The sequence below is a fragment of the Procambarus clarkii genome, chromosome 22 (assembly GCF_040958095.1).
Source record: "Procambarus clarkii isolate CNS0578487 chromosome 22, FALCON_Pclarkii_2.0, whole genome shotgun sequence".
In the NCBI taxonomy this organism is placed as follows: domain Eukaryota; kingdom Metazoa; phylum Arthropoda; class Malacostraca; order Decapoda; family Cambaridae; genus Procambarus; species Procambarus clarkii.
Genome location: NC_091171.1, coordinates 7,551,459 through 7,564,900, shown reverse-complemented (window position 1 = coordinate 7,564,900; position 13,442 = coordinate 7,551,459). Strand labels below are relative to the sequence as shown.

Below are 13,442 nucleotides of genomic sequence, written 5' to 3'. Positions count from 1 at the left end.
AGTGAAGCACTTGTTCTGGAAGTGCTCGAGTAATTACCTAAGTAATTACCTAAGTGTAGTTACAGGATGAGAGCTACTCTCGTGGTGTCCCATCTTCCCAGCACTCTTTGTCATATAACGCTTTGAAACTACTGACGGTCTTGGCCTCCACCACCTTCTCCCCTAACTTGTTCCAACCGTCTACCACTCTGTTTGCGAAAGTGAATTTTCTTATATTTCTTCGGCATCTGTGTTTAGCTAGTTTATATTTATGACCTCTTGTTCTTAACGTTCCAGGTCTCAAGAAATCTTCCCTATCGATTTTATCAATTCCTGTTACTATTTTGTATGTAGTGATCATATCACCTCTTTTTCTTCTGTCTTCTAGTTTTGGCATATTTAATGTCTCTAACCTCTCCTTGTAGCTCTTGCCCTTCAGTTCTGGGAGCCACTTAGTAGCATGTCTTTGCACCTTTTCCAGTTTGTTGATGTGCTTCTTAAGATATGGGCACCACACAACAGCTGCATATTCTAGCTTTGGCCTAACAAAAGTCGTGAACAATTTCTTTAGTATATCGCCATCCATGTATTTAAAAGCAATTCTGAAGTTAGAAAGCATGGCATAGGCTCCTCGCACAATATTCTTTGTGGTCCTCAGGCGATAGTTTTCTATCTAGAACCACCCCTAGATCTCTTTCTTTATCAGACTTCTTTAAAGATTTCTCACATAATATATAGGTTGTGTGGGGTCTATGTTCTCCTATTCCACATTCCATAACATGACATTTATTAACATTAAATTCCATTTGCCAAGTGGCACTCCATGTACTTATTTTATCCAGGTCTTCTTGAAGGGCATGACAATCATCTAAGTTTCTTATCCTTCCTATTATCTTAGCATCATCAGCAAACATGTTCATATAATTCTGTATACCAACTGGTAGATCATTTATGTAGACAATAAACATCACTGGTGCAAGAACTGAACCCTGTGGTACTCCACTTGTGACATTTCTCCAGTCCGATACATTGCCTCTTATCACAGCCCTCATTTTTCTATGTCAGAAAATTTTTCATCCATGTTAGAAGCGTACCTGTCACTCCTCCAATATTTTCCAGTTTCCAAAACAACCTCTTATGTGGAACTCTGTCGAAAGCCTTTTTTAGGTCCAGATAGATGCAGTCAACCCAACCATCTCTTTCCTGTAATATCTCTGTTGCTCGATCATAGAAACTGAGTAAATTCGATACACAGGATCTTCCAGATCGAAAACCATACTGTCTGTCTGATATTATATCATTTCTCTCCAGGTGTTCTACCCATTTAATTTTAATTATTTTTTCCAATATTTTGACTGTTACACTTGTCAATGATACCGGTCTATAATTAAGGGGGCCTTCCCTGCTTCCACTTTTGTAGATTGGAACTATGTTAGCCTTTTTCCACACATCAGCTTTTTCACACATCGAGTGAAATCAGTTGTGTGTAAACCGTTTTTCATTCATAAACAGGGGGTTTGGCAGATGCATGGAATCACTTTTGGGTCTGTCTGGAGGACAGGCTGGTGTAACAGCCCGACACCAATGAAGCTGTAACGAATGTTTGTTACTACCTAACAACATAACAAAGCTGTCAACCCAGAAAATTGTGAATACATTGCGTTACTGGGTGATATGGTACAGAATACTGTATACCAAAATTGTACAATGTGATAATTGTATTCTCCAATTTCCTACTAATACAGCACCCCTATGGACTTGTATCCAAAAAATAGCAGTACCATTTTAGGCTAGGTAATCTAGCCTGACATTATTTATTGTTCAGATTTTTTCTCTAATTACTCTTGAAAAAGCCTGTTTGCTCTGTGATATGATTGGATATGATATGGTCTCTTCAAACTGTGCAAATATTAGTCACCATAGTGATCATTATACTGTACTGGACAGTGATGAGCTGTTTGTTCACATGCAAATTTGTGTAAATATTTTCAGCTGAAAAATATTCCTAGTTGGAAATATTGGAATGTCTCAGCTGCTGACATGACCACTAAATTCAATACTTTCTTCTCATCCATTGGTACATTCCTTGCAAATGAGATCCCAGCATCCGGTCGCGCCTGGGGACCTCCAGGCTGGCTTGGTAGTACAAGAACTCCGGGTCCAGGTATTCCAAGCAAATGTAGGTGAACACTCTGGCAGCTGTCATGAGTCTGCGTACCTGTCCCCAGCCAACTTTTCAGATATTGATATTATCCTCTCACTTAAAACTAGATCCAGTAGCACTTGAGAGATGCCAACCCTAATCAACAAAAAAAAACCTAGGTTTTTAGCTCCTGCTATAGCATTGCTCTACAACTTGAGCAATGCTATGACAAGAACTCAAATCACTTGAGCTCCAAGCCATCCCAGATACTCTTAGAATGGTTAAAGTCATGCCAGTTTACAAGAGTGTGGATCTCGCTTTTTAGACCAGTATCAATCCTGCCCACCATGTCCAAAATTTTTTAGAAACTTGTATACAAACAGGCCTACTTCTTCTTAGATAAACACAAACTTGTGACATGAAACAGTATCACAGCTATACTGGGCAGATGTAATGTAACTCACTCTCATCGAAGAAAAATAGTGCTGCTTTGGCCCTTGCTTTGTGGAAAGTTGCACAGGAGAAAAAATAGGCAAATGAACATTTAACAAATTTACTATAATCTTAAACAATAATAAACATTAAAAAATACCTGAAACCCTGTCTGACATACCCTTGGTGATTATACGAGAATACAAAAAAGAACATATAAGCACATTGATGTTAATAACACAAAATAATTAAGGGTAACCAGCAATATTTACTGACCACCACCACTTGCACACGACGAAACAGGAAGCAAACGACGAGTGGAGGAGGCAGTAATGATTCCCAGAGCACCCAGAAGAGACTGGCTTCAGTGGGCTTGTTGTTGTTTCAGATTTAGCTACTCAGAACGAAGTGTCCATGTAGCATGGGCTATGGTGAGCCCATAATTCAGTGGGCAACAACTGGACTATACGTACCCCTGCTGGTGATATCACGTCATGTGTCAATGATATCAGTAATAAGAGACCAGCAGAATCACAGGTAGTTTAGCAGCTGCTATAACTATTCACTGGTGAGCATACCTGGCTGGGGGGAGAGGGGTGTGGAGTGGAGTATACCCAGACAGACGTCTGGGGCAATTGTCTGTTTTTTTCTGTTGAAGAGATTATTTGCAGTATGATAGAATTGACGGTATTGTAGAAGGAAGCAGTTTACACTGCTATGTGGGGGGAATTACGTGACACTGTACATACTCGGTTCTAACCAATATGACTTCTGGGCCCCATAAAAGTACCAATGATGCACTTATTAATACAGTATACTTGACCGGATACATGTGGCTCATGACAAAAATACCCCATAGGTTTATTTCTTTACATACATTAAGCTTTTGACACTTAACCACAATGACCTTCTCAAGCTCCAACACGAGTCAGAAGTCACTCGCTTCTACAAGCCTACCTCAGTGACAGGCACAGTATGTTCCTGTGCAGTGGTGGCTCACCATAGGAGCTGCTGAGCTGCATTTCCCAAGACCCTACCAGGTGAGTGTCAATCAACTCCAGCAGCTCCTGACTAAAATAAGAAGAAACTGACAAATGTCAACAAAAAATCTTGATATCTTATTTTCAATATACTGTATTTACAACAAATTTTGGAATTTTAATTAAAATGAGACAAAAATAGCGGCTTCATGCTGTATGATAGTGTAGGATTTGTCGACTCTGGCGACGTTGACCTTGCGGTGATGCAGTCCCTCTGTTCTTTTTTCGTGAGTCGCTACTTTTTCTGTGAACGATGCAACTTCTCCCACAATGCCAATTAATCTCAGCATTGTTGCAGGATAGTATACTAGGTCCATTCATCTTTATTATATGTATCAATTTTATTTTTGTTTTTTTGCAGGGATATTCCTGTGTGGGCCCTAAGCCTCTGGCTGGCCCAGTAAGTGTTGCTTGTTTGTTTTACCTGGGCAGAGTATGAGTATTTATAACTCGTATGGTCGCTTCAGTAAAATTTTGCCATATGTGTTTAACAACTTCTGCTCTGTTGAATTTAAGTTGAAATCTTAATGGGTTTGTAACTGTGCACTGTGTTAGATAATGTTCCAGTGGTCTGTCAGGCATTTCTCCAGTGTTGACATTTCCTCTCATCTTCCGGAACCTATAAGCCTATTTCCCATGCACATGGGTATCCAAGCCTGATGCGATGTAAGTATACTTCTGTTGTTCTACTGCTCCCTTTCATCAAACTAAGTGGTTCGTAGTTGGTTGAATTCTTGTACCAACCAGCAGATCCTGATGTTGCAACTGCTGTGTTGTGGTCACTGTACATCTTTTGCATTGCTCTGTTTCATGTATCAATGATCTTCCAAATACCTTTCAACACTTGAACCAGTTCTATTTGCTGATGACTGTTACGGACCCGAGCCCAGCGTCCGAGCACGGAGCAGTGACGACCACGCCATCTGTGGGTCAGCTCCCGAAACCCCCCCTCCAAATGGACGATGCCATCTAGTGAGGACGAGATATACTGGCCACAAGGGCTAGTTTCCCGTCCTGATCAGCTCATAACACAGCCGCTGCTGACCTCTGGTGAGGTGGAGCTTAGACAGCAACGCCATCTATGGAGTGGATAGGTGGGCGTTTGTGTCTAAGCCTGTAAGTGAGGTGCCCTAGAGTGTCCCTATTACTGATGACGCGTGTCTGATTACAGAGTCGACCTGGGACCGCTGTAATGAAAGTTGGATCAGTCTACCCAAGGCAGTCGAAGAGTCTCCACGTGTTTGCTGCAGCAGCTGTGAGTCACACCCCCCCCCCCCCCCGGATGAACACTGTGGTGTTAGCCTGCCTGTGACGTGGCAGTTGAGGGATTGTCGTACTCGGGGCTGACTGGTGGAGACGCTTAACCACTGGGGTGTTGTGGTGAGGAGAGTGATCTGTGGGATCACACGAGGCTCCTGACTAGGGCTCGCAACCCTAGTATCGATCGTGGAGTGGCCTACGCAGCGTTGCTGATTGGAACCTGCCAGCTACAGGCTGGATTTGTGGTTGACGGCCTCCACGACGGTGCCCCCAGTGGAACTGTGATTTGGCTGGCCTGTGGCCAGGGTAGACTCAAGAGAATCGAAGGATTCATCGTGAGGCCACAAGAGAACCAGGACCACTCGTCTTGAACACCGTGAACGTCCAGAGTCTTCAGAGGAAGACTACATTGTATATAATAGTGTTTATACCCACCCCCGTGTGATTAATTTATATATTATTTATGGTGATGGTGATAATTATATGTATAAGTTTTTGCCTTTGACTCCCTTCCCCTTTAATTTACTTGCGTTACGGATCACATCCCTTGAAAGCCACTACTAACTTGGGGCCGGATACCCTACCTCTAACAATATCAGAGAAAGAACCCGGTTGCGACCCAATAGGGCCGTAACAATGACTCATCCTTCATTTTCTCCCATGCTATCCCACTTATTCTAAACGACAGTGAGTACTGTACTGAACTAAATGAAGTTCATTTGTTGTTGACTGCTATGCAAACTGACCATTAACAATGATGACACATTCTACACATTGTTTGGTAACAAGTCCAACAGTCAAATTAACCTAAGAATTAATAATACCCAAATTATGAGCAGAGAAGTTGGGAAGTTCCTTGGTCTTCACATTTACAACAAACTGAATTTCCATTGCCATATACAGTATATAATATATGGTAATGTTCTCATTACTAAAAAAAAGTTTCTTAAACAGTTATGCATTCTTACTGAAATCAGATACAATGTACCTTGCCCTTCCTTAATACTGTAACTTATTTGCTCATTTATCCATCTGTCACCTATGGTATCTGTTTCTGGGGTCTACCACCCATAATTACCTCTAACCTCTAATTACTCAATAAAAAATCAGCAATTAGAACAATAACAAACTTCAGGCCCAGATACCATTCTGCACCTTTATTGAACTCTTTGAGCACATCAAATATCAAGTCACTGCATATACTCTTGAGCGTACTCTATACTGTGTGTATAAAACTGAATTGCAGTGCAAATCCTGACCTAAAGTACTTCCTAGAAATTGAAATTGAAATAAGTTTATTGAGGTAAAATACACACAAAGGGATGAGGTAGCTCAAGCTATTCTCACCCCCATTCAGTACAACGTGTTAATATATACATAGACACACATCACAAATAAACATATTACCAAACATTCTGAGAGGTAAACATATACATTTCCTCCTTCACAAGTAGTATGTTATCAGACGTACACACAAATACTTTTATGACCTAGGTATACTGTATAGACAATTTGCAAGACACCTGCAGATAATTCAACAAAATATTACAATCTTGGTGTACTTCCTAGAGGGCTGTAATAGAACTCATGGGCACTTTACTAGAAAAAATATATCTGATATTTCTAGAATGAGACTCAGTCAGAGCAGAAAAGCTATGCAAATCAAGGGTTCCAAATTGTGGAGTGATATCCCAAATGTAATTAAAAGCTGTATGTACTCCAACCAGTTTATAAGAGAGATATTGACTTATTTTTAGATATTAATATTCAGATATTGACTTAAATATCATTTAACTAATTTCTCACTCATTTCTCCACGTAATAAGATATTCTTGCGTTACTGTTATCTTTAAGTGAAATTTGTCCTTTCTTTTAGTATCATCTAATTATTGTATCTACATTTTTAAAATTGCTTACTCAAGTCCTCTGTATATGATCATCTTGTTTATTTTCAAGTGTTTGCTACATTAAATTATTAAATTTTACTACTTTACTGTTATGTTCTAGTAGCTTAAGTAAATTACAACTTTGTATTTTCTTTGTTATTTATGTTAATACAAAACTAGTAATTACCCAAGTGTAGTTACAGAATGAGAGCTACGCTTGTGGTTTACCGTCTTCCCAGCACTATGTCATAAACGCTTTGAAACTACTGACGGTCTTGGCCTCCACCACTACCTCACCTAACTTATTCCAACTGTTTACAACTCTGTTTGCAAAAGTGAATTTTCTTCTTTCTTCAACATCTTTGTTTAGTTGGTTTAAATCTATGACCTCTTGTTCTTGAAGTTGTAGGTGTTTGGAATTCTTCCCTATCAACTTCATCAATTCCTGTTACTATTTTGTACGTAGTGATCATATCACCTCTTTTTCTTCTATCTTCTATTTTTTGCATATTTAATTATTGTACTATTTCTGGAACTATAAACTACATAATGTAATAGTCTCTGCCTGTCATCATTATCACCTTTATATTGTGCTGTATATACGTCATTTGTTATATTGACCATTCTCAATTATGTTAGCTTACTTCTCTTGTAGTATTAAGTGTTTACTCCTGTATACCTTTAATTTTTATCTTGGTTACTTTTAGTTTTGCCCAAAACACTTTACATATTAGTGGCTTCATTTGTATGTATAACTCCTGCCCCTACAAGTGTTCCCTTCCTCTTGTGTTCTTTGTGTACACACATGAACAAAATTATGATTGATAGTTATTTGCATTGTTGGAATTTGACTTTTATAGATTTTCTGTGCAATTGGCTGTACTTTTAGGAAGTTTATAACTATATACCTATATTGAAATGATGACTTGCAACATGCATTTGATTAGTTCGTGTCAGAATTGTCTGGATAATTACTAAATGCTATGATAACTGTCAGCTTATTTTTAGAGCTGATGCACAAAATTGGGTTATCTGTTGAACTATACAAGTCTATGCTCTTAGGTTCATAGGGCAACTGGTGAGATTTGGCAGTTGATAAGTGAGGTTATAAGGTCCTCATTCAAAAGGTCTCCCAAGGATCAGAACATCAAAGATTTCTTATTAATTCATAGTACTGTACATTTATTTTCAGTTATATCATGACTCACATTTGTCATTGGTTCTCTACACAGAGGAATGATGAAATACAAGTACAAGTGGCAAATACTAATGCTTAGTAATAATCTCATTTGGGAATATATCCCACTATTAACTACCTCCTATAATCTTTATACTACGCTGATCAGTTCCTGATCATGCTCTATTTTTTTTTAGTAGAACCGAGTCAATATTTTGCATTGGCTGGTAGCAAGGCTTTGATCACCTAGTTATTCTTTACAGATTCACACAACCACTTGATAATTATTTTAGGTTTAAAAGAAATAATTTGATAATGTTACCTACACAACCCATCCTCCTGTTTAGATATGATCTATTGTGACGATCGTCAATAGTCACACATTAGTACGTACCTAGTTTTTAGATAGTAGTATACAGACTAGTAAGGAATTCTTAAAAATAAAATGAAGCTAAAAACAAAGTTATATTTCTAGTATATAACACACACATGTATAATAGTATAGCAGACACATGTACTATATTAGGCCTCAGATATTGTGTATTATGCCTAGGAAGGTTAGGATAGGCTAGTCCACCAACGCTTAAAGCATTGTTTCTTAAAGCAACACAAGTAATAGTTTTCTGGTTTATCAAACTCAATATTGCCGATTTCTATGTTATAATTTCGTTGTTCGTCGGTACACCTGATTGATTGATAACTGATTGATGGGGTTCTGGGAGTTCTTCTACTCCCCAAGCCCAGCCTGAGGCCATGCTTGACTTGTGAAAGTTTGGTCCACCAGGCTGTTGCTTGCCATGGCCCACAGACCCACATATCCACCACATATATACTGTACTCTGGTCCTCGTCTTTACTATAAGTATTAACAAAACAGGAGGATGGGCTGACCTACACTACCTAGCCTACTGGCTTCTATGTGGGTTGTGTTCATTCAGAGCCATTAGTACTTGTTCTACCTGTGCTGGCTCATCATTCATGTGGTCAGATGTCAGGCCTAATCAGTCCTCCTTGGCCAGGATACGAACCTAGGCCAAATTGCTTGCCAAGCGTGGGGCGAGTGTGTTACCACAGGGCCACAGAGGACTTTGTAACACTTGATGAGGTCCTCTCTCACCAATTATAAATCCCTCAAGAAAAGATGAAAAATAGGTGTATTAATCATAATATAAAGTACTGTTTTGCAATCGGGTTACTGAATGTGTTTATTGCAATCATATTAATCATAAAAGGATATTTCTTAAGGCTTTACTCATAAGTTTTAAAAATGTGGTGCTTTTAAACTGGTTGTATGATTATTCTTCACCGAGTTTTAAAATGCAGTTCTAGTATATAAAGTATTAGACATTTCTCTAACATAATTTTTACTGATTTAATATTCAACAGCAATGGGTCAGGAGTTTCATGTGTTACGATGCTTCTCATGCTTGGTCTTCCAGTCGCATCAAGTACGGAAGGATAGAAAATTTGCTTGTAAATTGTGTGGAGCAAAGCAGTCCGTTAAAAAGGTAAATATTTTGTGCTAACAATGATAAAAATAACAAGCACTGAGTGATATTAAACACCGTTAAGGGCAGTACCTCCCTTAGCTTAATCCTGTGGCTTTTATTACTGTACATAGATGCAGTTACAAACAAACTGTTTGATATTATAGATAGAGCTAGTACATACAATACCTAAAGCTACTAATACGCATTGCGTTTTGCGCCATTTTGATATCTTTGCGCCATATCACGCCATTGTGATACCTTTGTGATCTGAGTGTGGTGTACGAGTGTCAACACCTTTATTGTAGTAGTGTGTGGTCAGGTTGACTGTAAAACCCTGGTTGGGCTCTGGTTTGGGGCCTCCAGAACTTCTCCAGTGAATTCAGTAGAGTTCCGGGTTGGTCGATTTTGTAACAATAATGGCTGAATCGGTTAGGGTATGTGTCTGGAATTCTCCAGAATGTGCAGTTCATTCACTCGAACCCAAAATAATTTTTGTTTATATAATTCTGTATTCCTTCTTGTACGTCGTTATTACAGTATAGACAATTATTTATTATAATAAATAAGTGTAGATAATAAACATTACTGGTGTTAGAACTGAGCTCTGTGGTACTCCAATGGTAACACTTCTGTCTGATACATTACCTGTGATTACTGTCAAGATTTTTGTCAATTTTTCATCCATGTCAGAAGTCTCCATCACTCCTCCAGCATGTTCCCGTTTTCAGAACAACTAATCATGTGGGACTCTGTCGAAAGTCTTCTTTTAGGTCCAGATAAATGCAGTCAACCCAACCATCTCTTTCCTCTAAAACCCAAACACACTTTTTCTCTCAGGGTTTTCTCATTTGGTTTTAATTATTTTTCCAATGTTTTGACTAATCTGCTTGTCAATGATACAGGTCTATAATTAAGAGATCTTCCCTACAACCATTTTTGTAGATTGGAACAATGTTTGCCTTTTTCCATATATCTGCCAAGTACATAAAGATGCCTAAAAATCAATTGAAGTGGAATGCTAAGCTTAGATGAACATTCTCTCAGAACCCAAGGTGTAACTCCATCTGAGCCAACTGCTTTGTTCCTACTTAGCTCCTTAAGCATTTTTTCCATTTGGTCTCGCAACACCTCTATGTACTTTGTTGTTCTGAGATTTGTTTTGTGACCTGTTCACTGAAAACTTAATTTTGTACAAACTCACGTTGGAACTGTTTGTTTAGTGTTTCACACATTGCCGTTTCATTCTGTGAATCTTTTCCTCATTTATAACCTCTGAATTATATAATTTACCTGGATTTGCTCTTAATGAATTTACAGTATAGGCCTCGTTCTGTTTTACATTTGTCTACAATCCCCCTTTCAATTTCTTTCTTCCTCTCCTCACTACCATATACTGTAGTTGTTTCTTGCTTCTTTGTATTGCTTGCATGTTTGAAGGTTTGGTTGTTTAGACTTGATTTCTGTGAACTCTCCAGTGTCTGTAAAGCATCACTGATTTTCTGGAGGCTTTTTCAGGTGGGATGGAGGATTGTCACTTGCTCCCTGTGGTTCCGTGAAGGGGGTACCAGGTTTTGGCTCTGGTTTCTGGAAGGTCAAACATAACTTCGACGACTAATGTGACCTTTTAACATGGAACAATCTCACTAGATACCTTCAGGGAGCTATTGGGGCTCCTCCAGAAAGAGGCATTTCAATACATTCATTGCTGGGTTTTTGGCCACATGGAAAAAAAGATGAGACTCGGAGATAAGGTCTCGAAGATGATACCTGTCTTCATTTTACCTGTACAGTACTAGTATTGGCACAAAATAATGAGATTGATGGTTGGGTGGTATAGACAGGGACACTTCACAGCCAGCAGACTCAACCCAGCCACTAATTTTTTCCTTAAATATAACACTCCATTTAGGCCTAACTTGGTGCTCTAAGCCTCTGGCTGGATATAGCTACTAGCACGTCCAGTGGCACATTTCTGCTTGGTCTCCTTGGTTTTGTCTCATGAGAGAGCAGGGAATGTTCAAATGGGTGGAGAGGATGATCATACTAGAAGCCTATTATTGTTTTATTGGTGTAATATTTTGTATTATTAAAAGCATCTTTTCTATTTTTCCTCTGATATACAGTGTATAGCATTTGCTTTTTAACATTAAAATTTACATAATTAAAAATGGAACTTCTTGAAACTTTTTAGGATTATGGTCGAGGAACAGGCAAGGACTGCAGAGTGCATGTACAAAAGCTCAACAGTTTAAGAGGAAATATTGAAGAAGAGCAAGAAAAAAGGTTTGAATCGCAGCATGAAGAGCATGATGAACCTGGGTCTCCTTGGAAAGCTTCACCTCAAACCAATGGTACATTCACTTCTGACTGTCATGACACAAACATTGGAAACAGTGCAGGTCAGGGAAATTATTATTATACAGTTTTGTTGTGATTCTTAACGCAGTTATATTTGTTTTCACAATAATGATTGTGGGGTGTTCCTATTTAACTACAATACTGCACTGTCATTTCTGAGCTGTATTATTCTGCTGTTCCCAAAGATATAGTAAATTTCTGTGTTTTCAAGAACCACAACTATGTTGAGCAAAATACATGGCACAGATATAACTTGGGCATAGGTATTGGTTGTCTTTGTCAGGGACTCAAAGCCTGTTAGCCAACAGGCTTCCTGCCCCTGACAAAGAAATTGGCTAATTGTTGGCTAATTAGCCAACAATTACCCATTCATCAGACTACAGTCCACACCAGTTAACTAATTTCCAGGTACCTCTTTACTGCTAGGTGTAAGGAAGCTTGCCCAAATGTTTTGCATTAATGGCATCAAACATATGCCCAGTGGACCGTGAGCCAACTGTGATAACTAATGCACTATAATTATATCATATGGTACTCTAGTTGGACTACATGAAAGTACTGGGGTGTCACTGGGAAAAATGGCAGATATTTAGAAGGGTCTGTTCAGAACACCAGAGTAATTAGGTTCCATTGACATGATGTACATGATTATTATATGGAGCATATTTAATAGCAATTAAAACACATGTCTAGCACCTTGTACTTTTGCCATGTGGCAGCATTACTGCATTAGAGGTCTTATCAAGCCCACCCACTCACATACATCCTTTCTACAGTTATGACAAGTTGGCAGGCTATGAGCAATTCTCAAGCAAAGTATGACCTTTGCTGCCTTGGGGATTTGGTGTGGGTGAGCATGCAGTTTACTCTGTGACCCCTGCCAAGATTTGGTCTGATATTTTCAGTGTCCCTGTTCATATGCATGATACTGGGTGATGACTTACAACTCTGCCTGTGTGAGCATTTGCTAGTTAACATCCTTTTTCTTTAGAGCACAGAGAGATGCTCCAAAAAAGATATAGATAGATAGATAGATAGATTTATATATATATATATATATATATATATATATATATATATATATATATATATATATATATATATGTCGTACCTAGTAGCCAGAACTCACTTTTCAGCCTACAATGCAAGGCCCGATTTGCCTAATAAGCCAAGTTTTCATGAATTAATATATTTTCTCTAATGTTTTTCTTATAAAATGATAAAGCAACCCATTTCATTATGTAAGAGGTCAATTTTTTTTTATTGGAGTTAAAATTAACGTAGAAATATGACCGAACCTAACCAACCCTACCTAACCTAACCTAACCTATCTTTATAGGTTAGGTTCGGTTAGGTAGCCGAAAAAGTTAGGTTAGGTTAGGTTAGGTAGGTTAGGTAGTCGAAAAGCAATTAATTCATGAAAACTTGGCTTATTAGGCAAATCGGGCCTTGCATAGTAGGCTCAGAAGTGAGTTCTGGCTACTAGGTACGACATATATATATATATATATATATATATATATATATATATGTCGTACCTAGTAGCCAGAACGCACTTCTCAGCCTACTATGCAAGGCCTGATTTGCCTAATAAGCCAAGTTTTCCTGAATTAATATATTTTCTCAAATTTTTTTCTTATGAAATGATAAAGCTACCCATTTCATTATGTATGAGGTC

The 13,442-nt window shown here is 38.5% G+C and overlaps 1 protein-coding gene across 5 annotated transcripts in view; it reads left to right on the top strand.

Annotated features, from left to right (window-relative positions):
- Nucleotides 1-13,442, top strand: part of LOC123757258 (uncharacterized) — a 97,057-nt gene that overhangs the window by 15,856 nt on the left and 67,759 nt on the right. For 4 of the 5 annotated variants that reach the window (XR_011229382.1, XM_045740795.2, XM_045740785.2 and 1 more), the window contains exons 2-3: nucleotides 9,303-9,424; nucleotides 11,598-11,805. Coding sequence is in view for 4 of the 5 variants with exons in the window: in XM_045740795.2 (XP_045596751.2) it covers nucleotides 9,305-9,424; nucleotides 11,598-11,805 (328 nt within the window). In the remaining variant the exon portion in view is untranslated. The remainder of the gene's footprint in view (nucleotides 1-9,302; nucleotides 9,425-11,597; nucleotides 11,806-13,442) is intronic. The other variant, XM_069329384.1, reaches the window with a different exon arrangement.